Source organism: Telopea speciosissima, chromosome 7 (genome assembly GCF_018873765.1).
Source record: "Telopea speciosissima isolate NSW1024214 ecotype Mountain lineage chromosome 7, Tspe_v1, whole genome shotgun sequence".
NCBI classification, from domain to species: Eukaryota; Viridiplantae; Streptophyta; class Magnoliopsida; order Proteales; family Proteaceae; genus Telopea; species Telopea speciosissima.
This window is the reverse complement of record NC_057922.1, coordinates 63,745,433-63,770,551: the sequence shown is the minus strand read 5'-3', so window position 1 is coordinate 63,770,551 and position 25,119 is coordinate 63,745,433. Positions and strand designations below refer to the sequence as shown.

The 25,119-nt window shown below is 39.4% G+C and overlaps 1 protein-coding gene across 7 annotated transcripts in view; it reads left to right on the top strand.

Moving 5' to 3' along the window:
- Positions 1-25,119, top strand: part of LOC122669030 (polyadenylate-binding protein-interacting protein 4-like) — a 56,101-nt gene that overhangs the window by 6,790 nt on the left and 24,192 nt on the right. For 5 of the 7 annotated variants that reach the window (XM_043865651.1, XM_043865646.1, XM_043865644.1 and 2 more), the window contains 6 exons: positions 11,065-11,225; positions 11,292-11,453; positions 11,606-11,742; positions 12,004-12,194; positions 21,475-21,652; positions 21,754-21,987. In XM_043865651.1, coding sequence (XP_043721586.1) covers positions 11,087-11,225; positions 11,292-11,453; positions 11,606-11,742; positions 12,004-12,194; positions 21,475-21,652; positions 21,754-21,987 — 1,041 coding nt within the window. In that variant the 5' untranslated portion in view covers positions 11,065-11,086. Of the gene's footprint in view, positions 1-11,053; positions 11,226-11,291; positions 11,454-11,605; positions 11,743-12,003; positions 12,195-21,474; positions 21,653-21,753; positions 21,988-25,119 lie in introns of all 7 variants that reach the window. The other 2 variants (XM_043865648.1, XM_043865647.1) reach the window with 2 other exon arrangements.

Sequence of the window (25,119 nt, the reverse complement as noted above, 5' to 3'; positions counted from 1 at the left end):
CACTTGTAGATCCATGGTGGAAAGTAGCCATGTCGAAGAGATGCAAACACTTGGAAAAAATGACACATGGGACTTGGTGTGTCTTCCTCTACTTAAAAAAAACTGTGAGTTGCAAGGGGGTTTTCACAGTGAAGCAAAAAATGGATGGCACAGTGGACCGTTACAAAGCCAAGCTTGTAGCTAGAGGGTTCACCCAAACCTATGGGATCGATTATCAGGAGACTTTTGCCCCAGTTGGCAAAATGAACACCATTCGAGTCATCCTTTCATGTGCAACTAACTTGGGATGGGAACTACAACAACCTGATTTCAAGAACGCATTTCTTCATGGAGAGCTCGAGGAAGAGGTGTATATTAAGATTCCTCCCTGTTTTTCATGTCAGAAAACTCATGGGAAAGTTTACAAATTGAAACGCACATTGTATGGGCAGAAACAGTCCCCCCGCCCTTGGTTTGGGAGATTTCATAAGGCTATAGTGTCCGTTGGCTATATACAAAGCAACGCTGATCATACAATGCTCATCAAGCAGTCCAATGATAAGATTTCAATTCTTATAGTATATGTTGAGATATTGTAGTCACTGGTAACGATACAAAAGAAATATCTCGTTTAAAACCCTACTTGGGAAGGGAATTCGAGATTAGAGATCTAGGCAAATTACGCTACTTTATTGGCATTGAAGTTGCTCATTCCACCAGAGTTGTTTTTTTCTCCCAACAAAAGTATACATTTGACCTCTTATCTGAGACAGAGATGCTAGGATGCTGACCTTCAGATACTCCTATTGAAGCTAATGCTCATCTCTCGAGCAAGGATGGTGACCTTGTTGATAGGGGCCAAAATTAGAGGTTGGTTGGGATGTTAATTTATCTCTCCCATACTTGGCCGAGCATTGCCTATGTCGTGACCCGTGACTTTGGTTAGCCAATATATACATGACCCATATTCCACACTCTTGGAGGCTGTGTTTCGTATCTTATGTTACTTAATGTCTGCCCCCAGGAAAAGGGTCCTTTTCTCTCCCCATGATCACTTTCAAGTTGAGGCCTTCAGAGACGCGGATTGGGCTGGTTCTCTTGATGACAGGCGATCTGCGACTGGCTATGGTACATTTGTGGGTGGAAATTTGGTTACCTGGAGAAGCAAGATACAAGTTGTGGTTGCCCGGCCTAGTGCTGAGCGGAGTTTCGGGCTATGGCCCATGGTATTTGTGACTTATTGTGGCTCCAGAGTTTTCTGAAGAACTTGGGTGTTCTTGTTACCCTTTCGATGATGCTATACTGTGATAGTAAATCCACCATTAGTATTGCGCATAATCCGGTTCATCATGATAGGACGAAGCATGTGGAGATTGTTCGCCACTTCATTAAGGAAAAGTTGGATCATGGTCTTGTCTGTGTTCCTTTTGTTAAGTATGGGGATCAATTAGCTGATGTCTTTACTAAGGGTCTAAGTAGTAAGATTTTTCATCCAATTGTGTGCAAGTTGGGCATGTGTAAATACTTGGTGCTTCTACCCCCTAAATAAAATTTTCTGCGTTCACCATAGTTGTCAAGGCGCCTAGGCGATCGAGGGGGTTAAAAGCCAAGGCGACACCAACAAGGCAACAAGGCGTCGCCTAGGTGACACCAGAAATCAAGGCGTGACAAAGGCGCCTGGACGCCTAGGTGACGCCTTGACAACTATGGCTGCCATCCACCCTTGAAGGGATACAACTTGGGTGTGGCAAAGATTCCATTTCTTGCATTCTCATTAGGTTAGACCAAGTGCCAGGCATGGGTCTGGCTTTTGTCTACTAAATAGTAAATTCTTTAGAATTCTCTTCCATTTCTTCACGCATGTGCTTCATCCTTAGTCTCATATTATAGTGCACATACACCAGCTGCTCCAGTCGTTTGTGGCCCAATTGGTTTTGCCTCTTGGTGTGTATTAGTGAAAATGTATTCCAGTTGCACTCGCATCCGGAGTATGAATAAGTCTGTGAGAGCACTTTGATTGCTATCTTTCTTAGGCTAGGTGCACTTGAGCCATTTAGCACCCAACAGTCGACTGCATTACAAATATACATTATTAGGAATAAGTATAGGTATATGAAAAAAATATAATTTATAAATGTAATGCCAGTAGGCAGTAGTGGACCTACCTGGCTTTGACTTTTGTCTATCTTACACTGCAGCTTTTCGACTGAAACTCATGGAAGCATCTCTGAAGTGTTGGATCTGTTTTGGTTTCAAAGTTCAAACGTGCCTTGAATTAGTATTTACTATTTAGTCATTAGTACACAGTACAATAAAGTAACTACTAAATACATTCCTTTGCTTAAATTATTAGGAATAAGTATAGGTATATGAAAAAAATATAATTTATAAATGTAATGCCAGTAGGCAGTAGTGGACCTACCTGGGTATGACTTTTGTCAACCTTCCACTGTAGCTTCCCGACTGAAACTCATGGAAGCATCTCTGAAGTGTTGGATCTGTTTTGGTTTTAAAGTTCAAACATGCCAAATATTTACCATTTAGTAATTAGTACACAGTACAATAAAGGAACTACTAAATACATTTCTTCGCTTACTACCAATTCTCACACTCTTACCTCATTATTTACGTCAGCCTGTATCGTTGCATTTGGCCCCAACTTCTCAATGACATTTTCAAACTGCTACAAGTAGCTTTGATTCAAGTCCAAGATTATGCTTGTACTTATATTTGGGATTGAGATAGTATGTTGGTAATGACATATATAACTTGTTAGTGCTTTTGTGAATGTAAATGTAAATATGACTGTAAAGTGTAAAGTATGTTGAACTCACCACCTTTATGCAATGGATGACTCAAGTGCTTTTCCCATCGATCATCAATGATCTTAATGTATGCCTTCGCACTCCGGGGTATCGCAGCTCTTACGAATTCCTTCATCTTCTAAAGGGCAGCATAAATGTGGGCCAAGGTAGGTTTCTTCTCTGTATCCACAATCCTTAGCACCCTTACTACTGGCTCTAATATAGCAACCACTTTATTCAAGTTACGCCAGAATTGGTCACTTGCGATGGTCTCTTGTGCTGCCCTCCCTTCATCAGTATTCGACCCCCTCCAACCAAATCACTGTTCACTGGCAAACATAGACCTCAGACCAACAACCTTCATCTGAAAGTTCTTCAATGCAACGTAGTTGGTGGCAAATCAAGTAAGACTAAGTCTCACCAAATCACCATTGCATTTCTCCCTCAACATTTGTAATGCATAGTCATGGTTATGTAAAAAAGTGGTCATTTGTCTTGCCCTCTTGACCGTACTTGCTACCAAAGTTTTCTTCCCCATGTCCTTCAGCATTAGGTCAATGGAATATGCAGCACATGGTGTCCAAAAGAGGTAGATCCTCTTGCTTTTCTTATTCATCAACTTCTCTCCAGCCTTTTTGAAGTTAGAACCGTTATCTGTCACAATTTGGATAATGTTCTTTGGCCTTACCACCTCCATAACTTTCTTCAGTTCATTGTACAAAAATGTAGCATCCTTTATGTCCTTTGATGCATCCAAAGACTTCAAGAAGATTGTCTTACCATTACAGCTGATCATGAAGTTGATGATGAACTGTCTAGTAGGTCCAGTCTAACCATCAGCTATAATGGTAACTCCATATGTCTCCCACCTTGGCTTTAATGTGTCAATAGTCTTCCAACTCCTCCTTCTCCTTTGGTAAGAAGACATTCATCAATTCATATGGTGTGGTCCCCTTCATTCCTGGGTCAACCTTCCCTGCAACGTTGAGGAGTGCATGATAGTATGTTCCCTGAGCTACATTAGGTGGGATGCTATTATAGAAAACAAACTTGCTAATGGCATCCCGTGCTGCATCTTGGTTAGTATCAAACATTTGCGGGATGGTTGGCTAATATGCAACTTGTTGCCTGTATATGATGGGATCCTGATGAAGAATGGGATCTGGGGAAGGTGCTCGTGGTCGGTGTGGGGGCCGTGGGGGTCCCCTCACTCTGTGCTCTCCTACAAAGAAGGGGAATCTCCCCCTCTCCATGTCTATGCTTTTTCCTTCTCTTACTTCCTTGTACTGTCTGATGCAGCTGAGCTAGATCCACTAGCTCCTCTCGCGCGCTCATATGACTTTATATTTTCAAAATAGGAAGATTGTCGACTAGGTGCTATAGTTTGCTGGTACTGTCTCCACTCAGTCTGTGACTGGAAATCCCGAGGAGGCTTATAATCACTATCAGAGTCGTTTGCATCGACCTCTACTACTACTCTCTCTAACAATGCCTCATCAAACTCTCGCTGTTGCCGTTCCCTTTCAAACTTCATTAATCTTCGTCCTCTTAAGTGCCTTGATATGGCCTGTTGCACCCATAGTTAGTAAGTTCGCGTATTAATTGTCGTATCCGATCGTATAATTCAATAACCCGACTCTTACCGTATTCTATGAGGTAGCTTAATTTTGTACGCGACTCTTAAGAACAGCCGTATTAAGTGTTGTATTAATTGCCATATTAATACATATTTATGTGTTTTAATTTAATTAAACAAAATGAAAAACTAAAACCTAAAACCTAAAAACCCAAAAACCGGTGAGAAAACCCCCAACACCTGAAGACTCTCGTTCTAGGCTTCTAGCAAACCATCTACTCTCAAGCACTCTGGTTCTAGTTCATACCCATCAATTCCAGGTGTCTTTAATCTTTCTTTCTTTCTCTCTCTCTCTCTCTGTTTGTGTTGATTAGATTTATATAGATCTGTAGTTCTTCACAAACTAGGGTTTTATTTATTTATTTATTTGTGTTAATTGTTTTCGATTCATGGTGCAGGGTAATTCCTTTCTTCTTCTTCTTTTTTTCTTTTGCTTTGTTGCTTATGACCTTTTTAGTTTGGAATTAGCACGGACCCTATTTGTCTTCAATCGCTTCCATTGCTCAACTTTCTCCCATTTGTTTTCAACCGCTTCCGCTGCTCAACTTTCTCAGAGAGTTCTTTGTGTTTTGCACGTAGTTGTTCTAAATAAAGCCCTGGGTTCTCTTTATATTTTTGAACAGTTACAAATAGTTAGAGTCCATAAAGACGTGAATTCATTTTTTAACTTATATTGTGATGAAGCAATGTCTTGGTATGTAATGGTCCATATGGGATCAAAGTCATGGTGGCCCTCCACTGGCTTCACAAATTAAATCTATAGTCCTTTGGATCTCAAGAAAAGGATTTTACAGTTAGGGTCTAGGGAGCAATGATAACAAAGCTTGTAAGAAAAGTAATCCCTTGATCCTCCTAAGTCTATATCCAAATTGGTATGTTTCTGTATTCTATTAGGGTAATAAAATTCTATGTTAATGTTTTCTTATTTTATTGATTATAAATGGTTGGGTGGTGCAATTGTTTAATAGTTTTGGTGGCCAGTTGAGTGTTATTCTTAATGAATAGGTATCAATAAAATGAATTATTGCAGCTTTTAAAGAAACTTTCAAGATTTTTTTATTTATTTGGATACCCATATTTTTGCTCCCGTACTATTTCAGAGCAACCGTATTAAAACATATATTAAACACGTACCGTATCATTGCCGTACACATTTTATTGCGCCGAATTTTTGAAAATGAACTATTGCCGTGTGGGTCGATTAATTGTCGTATGTATTCGTTCCCGTATTATTGCCGTACCCGAACTTACTAACTATAGCTTCACCTCATAAGGAACTTGTGTGCATTTGGCCACATCCTTGTACCCACCCGCTAAATGCTCTAGAATTAAGCAACTTCCCCATAATATCGACACTTGGATTTCTTTTTATCTGCCGGCATTGGGTCTCCATGTAGCCATGCTATCTCACCATAGTCAGCCATTGTATAGCAAATCTCTGACTTTTTACACTATTACATAAAAAAAGTAATGTATTAAAGACTTAAAGTATTGTATTACTAACTATTAAACATAATGTCAAGCTGCTAAAATAATCAAATAGCTAAATCATATTTTTCCCCTAACTCTAGTATTTATTTCTTAATTTAGAATAAAATTTAGAATTTCTGTTAAAAATAATTATACCTTATAGTATAAAACATTATAATGGAATGATGCATTTGACACCATTTTAATTTTGACATATAGTACATATGTTGTAAATAATTTTCCAACAAAACAGGTTTTTCCCTTAATATTTGATATTTTTTGAATTTTTTTATAATATTTTATAAATTCTGAAAAATAGAGTAATATAGATTTATGGGTTTAAAAAAAAAGTGACTCTGTGAGGCCGTAGAGCATCCAACAGTGTCCAACATACATAAAAATCACTTCCGTGCAATTACTATTGACCCTATTTTTTCAATTTCTTTTTGCAAGAAATTCATTTTTTTTTCAGGAAGTTAAAAAAAATTAATAACAGAAAAATAAATCGGACTCCATGAAGTCATAGATCGGCCAAAGTTGTGTGACATATATTAAATTGACACACAACCACCAAGATTTGAACATATTTTTGGGAAAAAAGAGATTTAGGGAAAAGTGTTACCTTAGACTTGAAATGTGCAAATCCTCTTCAAATCTTAAGATTCTTGATGTAGATCAACGTTTCCACGTGTTTGTTGAAGTTATGCGGTGATTTTCCGTCAAAAATTGAGAAGAAAGATGAAGTTTTGAGTTAAATTTGGCAAACCAGAGAAATACTCACCGAAACTACTGAGATAGTCGAGATCTCTCGATCGAGTTCTGTTGGGGGTTAGGTGATATCTCGGTCGAAATGAGACTCGGCCGAGATAATGACATTTTTTTATTTCGCTAGGCATCTTGTCTCGGTAATCCAAAAAACCGAGATATTATCGAGATCTTGGCGAGATCTCATACCATGGCTGTTGCTGATCAGTATAAGGAGGTTATTCACAGCTTGCGGATTCAGTTCTGCCCCCAGTTCCTGCTGCAACTTCAAGACTGCAGTGCATATCTCCATATTCCTCCATCAAAATCTGCTGGGTTTTGGAGCATAGATCCGGACCACTAACCACCCCACTCGATCCCAGTTTTGGCTTATTGATGCAAATCCGAGCTTAAAGAAGAAGACAAAAATAAAAGTCAGAAAATACTGTTCACGTGAACAGTAACACGGGTTACTGTTCATGCGACATTGTTCACGAGAACAGTAATTTGGGTGCATATTCTCCTATTTTAGTTTCTTATTTAGTTTAGTTTAGCTTCTATTTTAGATTTAGAAAGTAGGCTTAAGTTTCTATTTTTAATTAGACTTAGTTTCTATAATTATTAGTTTCTAATTTATTTGCATGTGGCTGAATTATAAAGCCAAGTAGTTTAAGTTTGGTTACTTTCTATTTTAGATTAGTTTCTATTTTGGAAAGTTTCTATTTTATTGTAAGCTTGCCTAAGCTATTAATACTTAATAGGCATCACATTATAATAAAAAAACAGAATTGGAGAATAGAATTTGTGGCCAAGCTTGCCATCGGTTATGGGAGAAATTCCATGTTTCAACAGCTGGGATAGCTGTGGGTGAGAGACCCAGGGTGAGAAGCCCATTCCCCTACCCCCCTTCTCTTCTATATCCTTTTCTTCTTCTTCTTATCCTTTTTATGTTCTTTATCATATGTAACCGAAAAGTAGGAATAAAAAAACAAAGAGTTGCAGTTTTAATTTCTTCTTTTCATTGTATCGATCCTACTGCAATCGATCTCCCGCTGGTTTCTCTAGTTCGAGGTCGTGATACTGTTCACGTGAACAGTGTCAGCCGCTTACTTTGCCTTGGTGGAGTATTATTAGAAGATCCTGTGGGGCCCAAGACTAGATTGCATGAAGACTGTTTTAGAATAGTCAATTTTGTCTGTGTGGAGATTTAGAAGTTTAATTTAGTTTCTAATTTCAGATTTAGAAAGTAAGCTTAAGTTTCTATTTTATTAGTTTCTATTTTGTGGCTGAATTATAAAGCCAAGTAGATTTAGTTAATTTCTCTTGGATTTAGCAGTTTCTAATTTATTGAGTTTCTATTTTAGTTTAGTTTTATTTTTGGAAGTTCTATTGTAAGCCTGCCTATTAAAAGGCATCAGATTTTATGAAAGTCAGATTTGGAGAAAAGAATTTTCAGGTCTTGTTGCCATCGGTTATGGGAGAAACTCCATGTTTCAAAAGCAGGGATAGCTGTGGGTGAGATACCTAGGCTGAGAGAGCCATCCCCCTACCCCCTTCTCTTCTTATCCTTTATGTTCTCCATTCATGTGTAATAGAAAAAAACAATAAAAAGAAAGAGATTTTTAGTTATTTAATTTATTCCTTAGTGTTGATCTTGGCTGCAATCGATCTCCCGCTGGTTTCCTTGGTTCGAGGTCGATGCTGCATTACTTATTCTATTGGCTGGATTGTTTTACAGCACCAACCTTATATTTTCATCCCCAACTCATATCTCCCCTTCTGTCCACCAGAACTGAACCAAACTTTCAGCAAATATTCTCCTCATTGCCTACTCCACTCGATCAACCTTAGAGCCCATTCTCACCGCTGATTTGCCTAGTATTTGTTACCTTCTATTTTGGTGTTTGCCTCCTGAATCTGATTTGCTTCCATTATTGATGATCTGCTGCAACTATTAACGATCCTACTGTAGAGTGGTTCTTAATTGAACCTCTTCTACATTACTTATCTTCAAATGTATGGCTAAACTTGCCACAAGTTGGTGCAACCTAGGGTTTCAAAAACCTAATTAGGTCGTGTAGAGCCCGTGTAAACTAATAAATTCCAAACAAAACAAAACAATACCAAATCTGTAAATTTTGAACAATTCTGGACCCTCTTCAGAAGAGTAAAACAGAATCTGGCGAGGAAGGATAATTAACTATGGAAAGAAGAACCTTTCTAAATTATAAACTCAGAGTTGGGACAATTCAGAAAAGAACTCAGAAAAGAGGGACTCTAAAGCTACTGACAAGAATTGGTCGTTATATGTTAAATAGAAACTTTTTAATTCAAGCTTTGGATAGTCTGGACTCGGGATGGAAAACCAGGAAACACAATAGAACCAGACCTCTTCAATTTGATCCAGAGATCAAACCTTACATCCATTCTCCATGAAATTCCAGATTTAAGTTGCTAACCCACTGTTCTCTGATTGCCAATCAACAGAAGCTCAAACCAACAACGAGAAATTAATATAAGAAATAATGAAATTAGAATTGCGAAATCTGAGGATGGGCCTTGGTGCAACGGTAAAGGTTGCTCCATTGTGACCAAGTGGTCATGGGTTCGAGTCTGGAAACAACCTCTCTGCGAAAGCAGGGGTAAGGCTGCATACATTATGACCCTCCCAGACCCTGCAGTGGCGGGAGCCTCGTGTACTGTGTACGCCTTTTTTTAGAATTGTGGAATCTATTTGAATCTTGAAACAGAGAGATTCTTTGATCTTAAACTAACCAGTTATGGTCACCCCGGGGAAGAATTAGTATACGGAATTTCAGACCCGAAGACTTAAATCTGAGGAGACACTTGAACTCACACTTTGAGGGCTGCAAGTACTGCCAGAAACAGAGCGCAGCCATAGTTGTGAAGGCGGTGGAGGGGTGCCTAAGCGCTTAGGCGACAAGGCGCCCACCTAGGCGTTGTCTAGGTGACCAAGACGCCCAAGTTTTATTTTTTATTTCCCACTCTTTTTCTAACAATATTTAGTATGTTACAATATATACCTAATATCATCAAAATCAACATTAAGCCACATCAAGTCATCAAAAATCAACATTAAGCCACATCAAGTCATCAAAAATCAACATTAAGCCACATCAAGTCATCAAAAAACAATACTAAGCCATATCAAGTCATCAAATATCAACATAGAATTAGAAGACAGCAGAACTTAAGAAGCAAGCTATTGGAAGTTTGAAACAATCAAAACATAGTTGGTTTATATTGTCTTGGAATTGGGCTCTTTGTGAAAGCATGGGTTTGGCTGCGTACATTATGACCCTCCCCAGACCTCGTAGTGGCGGGAGCCTCTTGCACTGGGTACGCCCTTTAATAATAATTAGTCACTATCATGGTATACCTAGTCTCACATTTGGTTTATACTGTTCTTAGAAAATATGATCTTATCTATAAGTAATTAAATTGCTCTCGATTTAAAGAAATGTTATTGTTCTCTGAGAAGGTTGACTGGTCAAATATATATTTTATTTTTACACGAGACTTTTTGTATCAGGTAGAGCACAAAATCAGCTATCCAACAAATCCAAGTTTGCTTAAATCTGATTTATATTGAAGGAGTTATGTTCCGGTCAAACCTTATTTGGTGTGCGTGAATGCTGTCAAAATCGCTCTGAATGAAAATATTTTTTTTAGATATCTAAACAAATGAATATTTTACCGCTCTTTTGGTTTTAACAATGTTTTACCATATTAAGATTTATGGAATTTTTAGATTTGAGATAAACCCCAACATTAGAGAGTTTAAATTTTCACCTATCACCAAAAATCCAGTTTTTGTTCTTGAACTAGGGGGTTGACTTTTTATCCTTTTGAATTTTTTGATTTTTTAACTATTTTTATTGGATTTAAATAGGGGGGTATTTGCTTATTTATGAATAATATCTTAAGTAAATGAAAATCTAGTTTTTGTTTTTTTATATATAAAAATATTTACTTATATAATATTTGGCATAAATGAGGGCCAAGGCGTTTGATACCAATAAGGCGACAGCCGCCTAGACCCCAAAAAATCCTCCTGGACGCCTAGGCGACTCCTTGACAACTATGAGCACAGCAGAAAAAAATTTAAGTCTAGGGATTTTACTTCCCCTATCTTCTCATGGGAAAATGTAATTAAGTTGAAGTCTGTTCTTCCTGTTTTAGGATCATATCTGTGCTTTTATATGTGATATCTGTTCTTTCTTATCAACAAATAAAATCCTTTTTGTTGGCTACTGAAAAACCTCATGTGACAGCATTCTTCCTGTTTCTCCATGTTAACCAATCCTTTTAGTTGCTTATCATTATATAGGCTTTCAAAACATGAGGCAATCTAAATTATACTTTTGGACTACATAATTATTTATTTTATTTTCTTTAACTGATTTCTAGTTAGATAGAGCTGTTGGGGAGGATGAGCCTGCAACAAGTTGTACAGCCGAGGCCTTCTGCGAATGGATTTGGTCGTCGAAGAGTTGAAAGAGAGATGGGGAGTCGGCTAGATAGTAAGCCTCATTCTGGCAAGTCAAACCCGAACAGTTTTACCATTGCAGGTAGGAGTTGCTAACTGAAATTTTTATTCTATTACATGCTTTGCTCTAATAGGATTCTTGGTGTAGGAGCACCTAATGGCAGCAAAGTTGGGGGTTACGAAAGTCCTTCACGTGATTGGCTAATTTATTTGACAACATGCCTTATTGGACATCACGTGGAAGTCCAGGTGAAAAATGGATCTAGTTTCTCTGGAATATTTCATGCAACAAACGCTGAAAAAGATTATGGTATGTGTCATTACTTCTGAATATGTTTTCCCACTTTATACCTTTGTTTCGGAATTTGTAGAGGTTCACCATACATCTTATTGTGAAAAGAAATGTATTAATTTTAGAACTCCCTATATGTGTTCTCATATTCAATTGTTTGTTAATTCCAGGAGTTATCCTGAAAATGGCGAGGTTAATCAAGGATGGCTCCTTCAGAGGACAGAAGTCTCTTTCTGAGTCTATCGGGAAGCCTCCATCCAAAACTTTAATAATACCTGCTAAAGAATTGGTTCAAATTATAGCAAAGGTTCCACTGTTTTCTTATCTGAATTTGGTCAATCATCTTGGTTTTGGGTTCGATATTGGAAAGTTAGATCAGGTTTTCCACAATAATTTTTTTTTAATCTAAAGAGGAGCAGTGGACTAATATTCTGTCATATATGGTAGTTGTATTGTCGAAAGCAGAAAGTTATGATCCTAGTGGCTGACTGAGTCCTCTAATTTGTTGGCTAAGCTGTCTAAATAGGTTTCTTACTCTGGTTGTTTTTGCTCTCATTCTATATGTCAGGGTGTGCCACTGAGCGGGGATGGATTAGCAAATGGGCTCCAATGTGAAAAACGGAAAGATATTATGATAGACTCCTTGATATCACATTCTCATCATGTTGACGTGCAGAGGGAACTGGAGCGCTGGACCCCTGTTGAAGATGATTTACAGCTTCCTGAATTGGAAAATATTTTTGATAACCCTTGGAATAGGTGGTTAAAATGGCTCATTGGGATTTGGATTGAATTATAATGGCATATGGTTGTGTAGTGATTCTTTGTGAATCCTCTGGACCTACTGTGACTATTGTTCTTCTATTCTTATTGTTCCTCAGTCTGGCCTTTAACAATCCCCCAACAAAAAGAAAAAAAAAATCTTGCTTAGAAAATGTACTAAATCTCAACCCTGACCCAAGTCTGGCCTTTATTAGGTCTGTTAACCTAATCTAACTGACTATTCTGGTTTTTATTACGAGTACTTATCAGACATCATATTACTTGTACATGCTTGTGAAATAGACACTAAACTGGATGTTGGATTGCCATTCCCAAATATATCCCAGCCCAGCATAATGAAAAACATGCTCGGGTCAAGGTTGGTCAAGTTGAGCCTAGGCTAACCTAACCCCAGTCAGAACCCTCTAGTTAGAGGAGTAATTGTCATGTCTGCTTTATTCTTCAACATATGCTTCTACCTTACTTATTTTTCTCTTTAGTTTAATTTTTTGATTTAACTGATTGAATGTATTATATATATTTTTTTCTTTCTTTGGTTTTTCCCCTTCGATTATTGAAGTGATGAATTTCATGTAATGTGTTAAGACCAAGGTTCTAAAACTCGGCTTTCGACCAGGCAGAAAACGAGTTCGTCTCGGTTTCGACCATATCTCGGTTGAAACTTGGGACTTTCTCCAGGCTAACTCGAACCTTGGTTTCGAGGCCCAGAAGTTGATTTTTTGCCCTGATTCTTGTTGTGCTGCCTATTTTTGACATTTTAAACTCAATCCATGCATTAGTTTCACATAGAGAACACTAAAAATATTACTTGTGGTTTTGATCCAAGTTTGATACTGTATATTGTTCTTGGACATGGTATCAAATAAGGTTTGGCTGGAACATAACTCCTTTAATATAAATGAGATTTAAGCAATCTTGGATTTGTTAGAAAGCTTTGTTTTGATAGCTTTCCAATAAGTCCAAGATTGCTTAAATCTCATTTATATTAAAGGAGTTATGTTCCAGCCAAACTTAATTTGGTGTGTGCGAATGCTGTTAAAATCACTTTGAATGAAAATATTTTTTTGGATATCAAAACAAATGAATATTTTACCGCACTTTTGGTTTTTAGCAATGTTTTGCCATATTGACATTTATGGAATTTTTAGATTTGAGAAAAACCCCAGCATTAGAAAGTTGAAAATTGCACTTACTGTCGAAAATCCAGTTTTTGTTCTTGAACTGGGGGGTTGACTTTTTTTCCTTTTGGAATTTTATTTTTTAACTATTTTTATTGGATTCAAATAGGGGGTAGTTGCTTATTTATGAATAATATCTTAAGTAAATGAAACATTTACTAATGATATTAGACAAAACTAAGTGTCTGTCCTGGTTTCTGGCAGTTTCTAGCATAAATACCTGTCTGTCCAAATTTCGAGCCAAGTTTCCCCTAGTTTCGATGGGCATGTGTCGAAACCACCGAAATATGGTTGAAACTGGTCGAAACCATCGAAACCTGGTCGAATCCAGGGATTTTATAAAATCCCCCTTCAACTCGTCTCGGAAACCTGGGAAACCGAGTTAACTCGATGGTTTCGACAGGTTTCGATCGAGTTTTTGTTCCATGGTTAAGACTCAAGAGCCATTATCATTTGATGCTATTTTCTGATAATAATCTTGAACCTTTTGTAACTTACACATAAACTACCTCAGCAATCTTGAAATGTCAAATATCCACACAAACTGTTTCACATATTAGAAGATATGTTTGCAAAATTGTTAAAGAGAGGGGTGTTAAGAAAATATTTGGATGTAATTAAAGATATGTACGAGGGCATGGTGAATAGTGTGAGTTCTGTGGGAGGTCAGGGTAAGGAATTCCCAATTACGATTGGGTTACATCAGGGATCAGCCTTAAGCCATTATCTGTGTACGGTTATTATGGACAATCTAATCAAGAGCATACAAGACAAGGTCCCATGGTGTACGCTATTCGCCGACGATATCGTTTTGGTGGATGAGACATAAGTAGGGATTGGCGCTAAGTTAGAGCTATGGTCCATGGAGATCAACCTTGGAACAAGAGGTTTTAAGATTAGTAGAACGAAGACGGAGTATATGATGTGTAATTTTAGTCACACTATGATGGATACCGATATGGTGCGAATTGAGGAAAGAAAGATATCGCAAAGTGAACATTTTAGATATCTGGGGTCAATCATAAATAAAGAAGGTGACATAGAGGATGATGTTTCACAAAGAATTAAAATAGGATGATGGAGTGGAGAGGTGCGTCAGGAGCATAGTTATCAAGGAGGGAAGGCAACCATGGTGTTTTAGAGGGTCAACAATTAAGGTGACACCGCCATGGCGGTAAGACGCCCGCCTAAGTGTCTAAGGCGACCAAGGAGCCTGGACGCCATGGCGTCGCCTTGATAACTATGGTCCGGAGTTCTGTGTGACCGGCGTATTCCTTTAAAACTTAAAGGAAAGTTCTATAGGACTGTAAGACTGTTGTACGACCGACTATGATGTTTGGGGTGTTGGGCAGTTAAGAAATATCATATTGAGAAGCTGTGTAGCAAAGATGAGGATGCTAAGATAGATGTGCGGAAAAACTAGGAAGGATAAAGTAAGGAATGATCGTATTAGAGCTGACTTGGGAGTTGCTCTGATCAATGACAAGCTCTAAGAGAGTCGTTTGAGGTGGTTTGGTCATGTTCAACGAAGCCTAGTAATGTAGAAGGGGTTCAAGTAAGAACCACTCTACAGTAGGATCGATAAATGTTGCAGCAGAACATCAAAATAGCAATGTTCAACGGAGGCTTAGTAATGTAGAAGGGGTTCAAGTAAGAACCACTCTATAGTAGGATCGATAAAGGTTGCAGCAAAACATCAAAGTAGCACCAATCAGAATTAGAAAGTGGACAGCATCCCGATATTCAGCCTTGTGATGGTGATCAAATTCAAGTCGAGTGTAGGCCTTGGTAGGATGGAGTAAGCCTCCAGATAGGAGCTGATTCCAATGGTCAGAAACAAAGGTAGAAGAAGATTACCAATTTAGAAGGTTAACTCCAAATTTAGAAGGTAGGAGCTACAGACCAAATCAGCCAGCAGAACTTCACCAGATTGGGATCGAATGAAGGAGGAGTTGTGGAGGATCTGTGCTCCAAATCTTAGCCTATTCTGACGGCTAACAACTGAGATATGAGATGGAGTCAAAGTAGAAGGTTGTAGCAGATCTTGCAAACCAGTGGAAACTAGGTCTTCAAACAATGGATCGAGTGGAGGTCCTGGTTGTGTGGTTCAACCCTCCAAACCTCTGCTGAAACTGAATTCAGGTTGCAGAGAAATTGAGGCTTGAAGTTTCCTGGAGAAATAGAGCAGAACAGCAGGGCCACAAGGTTGTCCAGGCCTCTGGGTTATATGTCGCAGCAGCAGTCCTTGAGGTGATTGGAGATTGATTCAGGCCTTCAAGTAGTCTTCACAGCAATTGTATTGAGCAGCAGAGAACAGCAGCCGCACAGGTATACATTGTAAGGGTAGAGAAAATAGTGAAGATAAGAAAATAGAAAGTGGGGGATAGGTGGATTTGGCTCTCCCAGCCAGGCTCCTGCAGCCCTTCAAGCTTCACAATCAAACTTGAGAATAACCATGCTTGCAGCAGGAAAAATAACTTTTATTAATGTAGTCCTAGACTCCTAGGTGGCAAGGAGGCCAGCTAGGAGCCAAGCAACAGGATCTGCTATGAACAGGCAGTCCGATTGGGCAGAAATAGGGTTTTAGTCCAAATTAGGGTTAGGGTTAGGTTAGGGTTTGATGGTATGGTTATGCTAGGCAGGTTTAGGGGAAGTCTATCAGTATTGGTCCAATGATGCTTTGATGAGTGGAAGCGAGGAAATTCAAAAGGCAGCAGGTTAGGGTTTTTGAAAAGAGGGAAGTGATGGAATCTAGGGTTTAGAGATGGAATTAGGGCAGGGTGTTAAAGTCGAGTTCTCCAGGGTTGTAGAGTGACACTCGGCCAAGGTTTGAGGGGTAGATGATGGCTGGATGTTGCTGGAATGAAAATTAGGGTTTTGGGTTTTAATGAAGGTTAAGGGAAATTAGGGTTTTATTGATGGGATGGGGCAGAGGTCGAGGTCGACTGGAAGTGGTGTTGTGGGGATGCTGTGATCCAAATTAGGGTTTTATTGATGGGATGGGGCAGAGGTCAAGGTCGAGTGGAAGAGGTGTTGTGGGGATGCTGTGATCCAAATTTGTTTGAATTCTGATGGTGGGTTATGGCTGTAAATGAATTAGGTTTAGGGAATTTGAAGAAAATAAGAGGGGAAACTTAGGGTTGGGCTATGGAAGGTTTAGAAGAAGAAGATTGGGTTTGGGGAATTCAAACTTACTTGGAGAAGAGAACTTGAGAGAAAGGTTGTTTGAACCACCCAGGCTTCAACCGCAAGGTGTCGATTGGATCACACACCAATCCCACCTTGCTTTGATCACACACAAAGCAGTCTTCACAAGAGAAGAGAAGCAGCAGCTTGCAAACAACAGTTTTTAATTTCAAAAAGTGGAGAATGAAGAGCTCCACCCACGGTTCTATTGCTTTAAATAATGGCCTAAGGGCCTTACACCTATTCAGCCTAGGAGTAGGAAAGATTCCCCTAGCTGATTCCCTATTACTTTGACAAAGGAAAAGGTCATGTGACTTTTTAAGTTGTCACATGACTCCTAAAATAGCCTATCCGATTCTGGTCATGTGACAACTTAAAAGGTCACATGACTACTAAACAAATAGCTAAATTTAAAAATAAAAAGAGGGTCATGTGACAATTGTCACATGACTTTTACATCAAAATAAAAACTATGGGAAATAAACTACTAAGTAACTAACTAATACTAGTAGTACTACTTGGACAGCTTCTTGTTTTTCTTCTTCTTGCGGATGTAGTGCTTAAGCTTTGCATCATTTATTCAACTGAGATAAATCGTGGGGAATGGCTATAGCAGCCTTACAATTAATAGAGGGCTATACTTACACCTCAAGTTAAAAGAAAATAGAAACTACTAAAAATAGAAACCTAATGAAAATAGAAACTAGGCTTTATAGTTCAGCCAACATGCAAGGAACAAAATTCGAAACTATAAAATAGAAACTTAAGCCTACTTTCTAAATTTAAAATTAGAAACTAAACTAAACTTCTAAATCCTCACACATAGACAAAATTAACCCTTCTAAAAAGTCTTCACATGATCTGGTCTTGGGCCCCACAAGATCTTCTAATAATATTCCAACAATGCAAAATAAGGGGCTGTGGCACTGTTCACGTGAACAGTGTTTTGGCCTCTTTTTCTTCATGTCTAGTCCTACATCACCTAGGGATGCCCCAGTAAGGAGTGATATGATCCCGATTGAAGGAGCTAAAAGAGCTAGGGGCAGGCCTAAAATGACCGTAGGAGAAGTTGTGAGGAAGGACATGCATAGTCTAGGTCTTGTTCCAAGTATGATCTTGAATAGAGCATATTGGAGGGCAAGGATCCATGTAGCAAACCCCTTTTAGCTGAGATTCTCTTGACTTGCGGGGCTGTCCCTCTTTCCTCTTACTCATCTTTCATTTTTCTTTTTGTTTCTCATCTTCCATTTTCATTTTCCATTTTTCATTTTCTCATTCTCCATTTTTTTTATACCTCAGTTTCCCCTACCTTGTTCTGTTTGGATTCATGTAGCTGACCCCATTAATTTGGGATAAAGCTGAGTTTGTTGTTGTTGTTTGCAAAATTGTTAGTTTATATGGAGTTGGAGAAAAAAAGAAAAACCCTCAACCCACCTCTTTTGATCTCATAGAGGTTTGGAGTTGATTAAACGAGGATGAAATATGCCTCTACACTCGACAAGATGAGCCGATTTGGACTCCTTCGTTAGGCTATAGAGCTAAACAACAGCTTTTTTTTATGGTATTTTTTTCCCAAGATTTTCCTGCGTATCGAATGTTAAATTACATGATCTTAACACAGAGTTCGACATCTTCTACCTGATGCTTTTCTAGACTTCGTCATTTGCACCCAAACCATGGTAGTTACTGATTTCGTTGATAGGTCAGTTTTTTCATTGACTTTAACTCTTGAACCAGGGGGGGGGGGGCTCCTTTTTCTTCCCCTCCCCAGTTTAGAGTTTTTCTTCCTTGTTCTTCTTTATCCTTATCTTTTCTAGTTCAGCCATTAAAGGCTGCCCCTTGAGAATGCACCAAGGACAAGTTGATTCAGAAAACTAAACTCGACCCAACAAATTCTTATCCCATTTACCCCCATAACCCCCCCCCCCCCACAACAAAAAAAAAAAAAAAAAAAACAAAAGACACCAAAAAAACAAAAAAGGGTTATTCCAACTACTTGTGTTCTAGCTATACACTTTTTTCTATCATGTGACTGTACCTAGATTCTACGTCATATCGTCACTACCTTGATTGGGATCCTTTCTGGTCCTACCCTTGCACCATACCTTTTGAAAACTTCATCTTGCATTCTCTGTTTACAGGTCATTAATTTCAATTTCACACTAGGGACTGGGGCTAGCCGGTTTTCTGAATTGAAATTTAAATTGAAGGGTCAATTGAATAATCAAACTGGTATGTGGAATTATATAGTTGTGTCAGTTCGAAAGGAAATAATAGGAGCTTGAGTTTCAGGTAAGTTGCAAAAGGTGGGGATTGATTGGTCAAGGTTAGAGACTGTACCTCTCAAAAGTGCCAAAAAGGAGTCTTAAGCACTTAATAATGTGTAATTGGGTTGTTCCGAGTTCTCTGCTGCTTTAGTTGGTCTACTATGAGGATTAACTTTCAGTGTGAAAGAGGAGGCAGAAAACTGTGAAAACGAAGATAGATAATTGGCTCTTAATAAGGCAAGTAATGGATGATTTTAAAATTTTCTTCTGCAATTGCAGGGAGAGATTTTTCGTGTGACAGTGAGAAAATGTGGGACAGAAAAGAGAATTGGGTAAGATATTTAGCTATGGAATGTATTGGGGCTGTTCATTTCTGTAAATGTTTTTAGTTAATGGCTATTTTTCTGGCAAAATTAAGAATGGCAGAAAATAATAAATTAAAAGAAAGCTCTAGGAGTTCAAAGAGTTGCAGAGGATAATAGAAAGCAGGAACCGAAGAAAGAAGATTTACAGCTTTAGTTATATCTAGAATTAGTCTAGGATATTTGAGATTCATGCCTAGGCTAGCATCGAACTATCTACGCATAAAGCTAGGTCTCAGTAATGGTTTTAAGATATAATGGCTAGTTGGCTACTGTTTCAGAGAATAAAGAAATGCATATACGATTGAGAAACCAGAGCATAAATGTGAGAAAGAAGACTGCTGTACCTAAAATTACACCAAGAGTTTCTTAGTTTTTTTCATTTTTGCCTAGCTAGCATCGCTCTGACTACAACCAATCGCAGATTAATTCTTTGAACTTCATTAATTGGTTTTAGAAAGTAAAATGCATTTGAGTAGATGGCCCATATTTCAGCAGTAGGTCATTAAATGACCCAATAACCCTACTGAGTTGGACTGAAATAAGTAAAACTAAAGACTTTATCAGTTAAAAAATGATCTTCCCTGATGGAAGCAAGGGTCTGTAGTCAAATATGTCATCAATGATGTCATTTAAGTTCCTTTGTGAGTCCCATGTAATCATGCCAATCAGCACATTCAAGGTTTGATTTTTCAGTCGTCATATCTCTTGCCTGAAATTTAAAGGTTCCAGAACTAAAAAGTGTATCATTTAAGTAGGTTGCACATTATTTATCCATCTCACTTGGGTTTCCCTCTTGTTGTCACGTACTGCTACAATTGTAAGTTCATGCCACGTATCTTACTTGATATAATGATCTTAGTTGTACTTATTTTATGATATGCTGAATCAGTATTGCCTAGCATTCTGCTTCTTATAGCTGCTTGAGAAAGTCATAACCATTTTTATTAGTATACAGTATATATCGATTGTAGAGCAGTCCAGAAGTGCCTTTTCTTTCCAGAGTTGCCTCGTATTTATCAGCATCACTACTTTGACTAATGCCTACCGATGTAACTCTGTTTGTATTTTCACAAGGTCATGCTATCAGCCATGAAGCCATATCCCAACTGTTTCAGGTCACATATGCAATCATGTTCAGCCTTCCAAGTCTATCTAAGTATTTGGGGCCATATTTTCTATAAAGGCATAAATTGTCAAACCCTTTCTCTCTATTTAAGCTGACATCATTTGGCCTGCTTCTTGTCCTTTGAGTAGAATCAGTTTGCATGAAACTGCTCAATAATGTCAAACCCAATCCTTTCTCCTTCTCCGCCACATCCCTGTCTCCCCCTCCTGTATCCTTTGCTGGAACGGAACCGAGGACGTCGACCACCTTTTCTTTTCTTGCCCTCTAGCGTCTTCTATTTGGGAAAAAGCTTTACAGTCCATTTGGCCCCGCTGTAGACACCTCCTTCCCTTTGCTCAAGAGTGGCTTTGGCTTATTGGGTCCTTTTCTGGCAGCTCTATTTGTAATACTATTGGCAAGCTTGTGGTCGGGGCTGTTATATCCCATATCTTGATGGAGCGGAACCTTCGTAGATGGACCTCCAACTCTCGGTCCCTTGACCTGATTTGGAAAGCCATCTTCTTCGATGTCAGCTCCAGGCTTCTCTCGCTCCCCCATGGCTCTCTTATTGACTCCCCAAGGAATAGGCTCATTGTTGTTACGTGGGGCTTAGATTCTTCTATCTTTCGCCCCCCTCGTTAGGCCCTCTTGGCCTTGGGCTTGTATGGTTCTCCTCCCCTCCTTTTTTTTTATCCCTCTCTTTGTGTATTCCCCCCCCCCCCCCTCCTTTCTCCTCCCTTCGGGGTTTTGGTATTGAATTTTTTGTTCACCAAAAAAAAAATGCTGTAAGTGCTAAAGTGATTGTTCTTTGCTACACTAATGAAATTACCCCCCCCCTTCCCAAGTGAATAAGTGAGCAGGAATTTAGAAATCAACTCCATGTACCCTATTAAGTGATAAATCTAGTGTTATTTCTTCTGAAGTTTTTGAAGGAACCTAGGTTAAATATATTTGAAGTCCATAACTCATCTCAGCTATCTCATTATTCCTTTCCGTTTCTAAGTATTGTAGTATTTTATATATTTAGACTATTCTGTATGATAAATATTTGCTGTTTCTTTACCATTATTTGTTTTTGATCGCTTTACTCAAAAAAAAAATTTCTTTACAATTTTGTGCATCAACTGAATTTTTTTGAGTTTATTACCTAACCAGGAACTGGGATCAGTTTGAAACTAATGAAGCATTGTTTGGAGTAAAGAGTACCTTTGATGAGGAACTTTATACAACAAAACTTGAGAGAGGTCCCAAAATGAGAGAGTTGGAAAGGGAAGCTTCAAGAATAGCTAGAGAAATTGAGGGGGAGGAAACTCTAGATCTTCATTTAGCAGAGGTGCTTATCACAAGTATTCATGTTTTCCTCTTTTCTGATATAATTTTTTGTGTTTGTGTATTTCGCCTATTTTCTTACTTGTTTGTTGATTCATTCAACAGGAAAGAGGCTTTTGCTTTCATGAAGATTTTGATATTGATGAGGAGACCAGATTCTCATCAGTGTTTCGGGGGGTCGATGATAGTGGGTATGAAGAAAGTGAGGATACAACATTGGATTCACGAAACACTGAGACATTTGGAGGTTCTTCTGGAACTGTCATTAGCCGATCCTTTTCAGATGTGGCTAGAGGGAGAACTGATGGAGCTCAAGCATCATCAAGCTCTTTGTCTATGGTAGCCCATTGGCCATTCATTTTCTTCATATGACATGTGAATTATATTTGGTAGTTATAAAAAGGGCGTACCCAGTGCACAAGGCTCCCACCACTGTGGGGTCTGGGGAGGGTCATAATGTACGCAGCCTTACCCCTGCTTTCGCAGAGAGGCTGTTTGCAGACTCGAACCCGTGACCACTTGGTCACAATGGAGCAACCTTTACCGTTGCACCGAGGCCCGCCCTCTATATTTGGTAGTTATAGATGTCTATAATATTACTCTTCTGAAGATTTAGCATGCATGATACAATCAAATTTATAGGTTCAATGCTAATTCAAGTTTGAGAGTCCCCTCAGCTTGAGTGTCCTGCCTGTCTCCATGGCTGGCCGCCCTGGGGTGGAGCCGCCACCGTCAGGGTCTCCAAATCTCCCTCCCCCAACCTTTCACCATGACCCAATCCTCCCTTCTCCCCCAGCTTCTTACCCTTGCCTAACCCTTCACTCTTCTCCACCCTTGGGAGGTGTGCCATGGAGCTCCCTCTTTGTCCAGGTGAGCTTGCCTTCGGGAGAGTGCCTCCCCCTGCGCTCTGTTTCCCCCTCCATAGTTTGGGACTCTAAGGTGGTGCTCTGTCCATCAAGTCTTCTGGACATCGAAGCAAGAAAATTGCACAACCCCTTGGTCAGCCACTTCATTGGCAGTTGAACCCCTTTCAACATTGTCAAACTATCATTGACTAAACAATGGAAGATTCATGGGATTTTGGATACATACTTTTTTTTTTTTGGATGAATATAAATTATATTCAACGAAGCAAAGAGAAACAAACTCCTAAAATGGAGAAAAAAAAAGGAGAAATCTCCACAACAGAAAAATGAACAAACCTACAACCAAATCAAGCTAAGGCGAAATCACCCAAAGAGAACAAAAATAAACCCAAACAATCATGAGATTTTAAAGTTAACCTTCTTCCCATTCGGATTATAAGGAGGAATGGGAGGAACCATCCATCTCCTGCTAAAAACACTGCCATCCACTCTTGAATCTCCCCGAGTATTGTTGAATATACATACTTTTTTTATATTGGCTTCTTCATATTCTAGTTCTCTGAGGAAGAAGACAAGGTTCCCGCTCTCGAGGGAGGGCTTTGGCACGTCGGCCTGAAACCTATTGTTCTCTGACAATGGGACAGATTTCTGCAACCCAACTGAGTAGACCTCAGCTCCATTACTCTATGAATTACCCTTCCTGGCCTTCCGCTACACTATTGGTGTGAAGATGGTTTAAGCATCTTAGGTTCAGTCCTTGGGAAGCCTCTGTTCCCAGATCGGAGAACCAAGATCATGGATAGACTTGCCTTCGCTCCTATATGTATGGAAGTCTCTGCTGATGTTACTCCACCAGTCTCCATCACCATGGTTGATGATAAGGGTCACTCCTTCAAGCAAGATGTGTGCTACGAATGACTACCTCCACACTGTCAGGCCGGCAAGGTCTTTTGCACATCCTACCATTGGTTGAAGCTCTCCTCCAACCGCTGGTCGCAATTGCTTTTTGGGCCTGCCATCCATTGACAACATCTAAAGTTCCCTTCCAAAAATGCCTGATGCCTCTACCAGTTCCTCCCCTCCAGTAAGTCCTTCGATCCATCTCCATCAAACCATTGTGCTTTCCTCCCATGGCTGCTCCTCAGCCTCCGCTACCTTGCACCCTCATCCTTCGCCCTACCCCCCTTCTTGTTCCAGAATCCCCAAATCTTCTAACCCTCTCCCTTCTCTCCTCCCACTCCCTCTCCCCTTTGTCTTATGAGGTGGGGCCAGCCAATAATGTTATCTTCACCCACCCCACCTTCGGAACTATTGTAATGATAGTATGGTGTGGTGATAGTTTACTATGGTATGGGTGTAACATGGGTACAAGGTTAGTATAGTCTTTATTGTCATTTACTTGCAACCCTATTGTAACCCTACTTCAAACTATTATGAATAAAGGAGGCTAGTGTCATAATAGACACAAGTCACAATTTCGCAAATAACAACTTGGTATCAGAGCTGAGATCCGTCTTGGGATCCCAAAAAACCTAGCCTCTTTTCCTCTCTCTCTCTCTCTCTCTCTCTCTTTCTTTCTCGCCATACCCTGAGCACTTGGACTCCTCTACTGGTGCTTTGTCCAAGTTATGTTTATGGCACCAACGATTAGGGCATCTTCCGTTGGGCACTTTATCTACTGTTTTTCCCTCTTTATTTTCTAGATGTAATCCTTCCCAGTTTTTTTTTTATGCTTGCGTTTTTGCAAAGCAAACTAGAACGAGTTACCCCAGTTTGGGCACTAAAAGTTTAGTTCCTTTCTCTTTAATTCTCTTTGATATATGGAGTCCTGCCCGTTGTGTTTTTGTTTCTTGTTACGACTGGTTTGTTGCTTTTATTGACTGTCATTCCTGTCTTACCATGGTCTATTTGATGTGTCAGAAGAATGAAGTTTTTGCTTGTTTTAAGCGGTTTCATGAGTTGGTAAAAACCCAGTATGATGCTCGTATTCAGATTCTCCGGTCTGACAATGGTAAAGAGTACATGTAGGGTTCCTTCCAATCCTATCTTGCAGACTTGGGAATTATACATCAAACTAGTTGTGTTGATACATCGGCCTAGTATGGGGTGGCGGAGCGCAAGAATCGTCATCTTCTTGAGGTAGCTCGTTCCCTTATGTTTGGGTTGCATGTACTAGCCCAATATTGGAGTGAGGCTGTTCTCTTTGCTGCTTATTTGATCAATTGGATGCCTTCTCGGATTTTGGCTTCCCGCTGCCCTGTTGAAATTATTATTGGGTGATTTGTTGTGCCCCCAAAGGTGTTTGGCTGTGTTTACTTTGCACGTACTCATCACACTCATGAGAAGTCTGATCCTTGTGGTTTCTGTTGCATATTTCTTGGTTATTCTGCCACTCAGAAGGGGTACAAGTGCTACCATCCTCCTTCTCGTCGCATGCTGGTGCCTATGGACGTTGTGTTCCACGAGACAGAGGCCTTTTATTCTGGGGTGGCCCCTTTTCAGGGGGAGTTTGCTGCTTTACGTGAAGATGTGCCACTTGTTGCCCCTATTGAGGCAGGTTGTCCCTTGGTTGAGATGGGGAAGACAAATAGTGAGCCTCCTATTC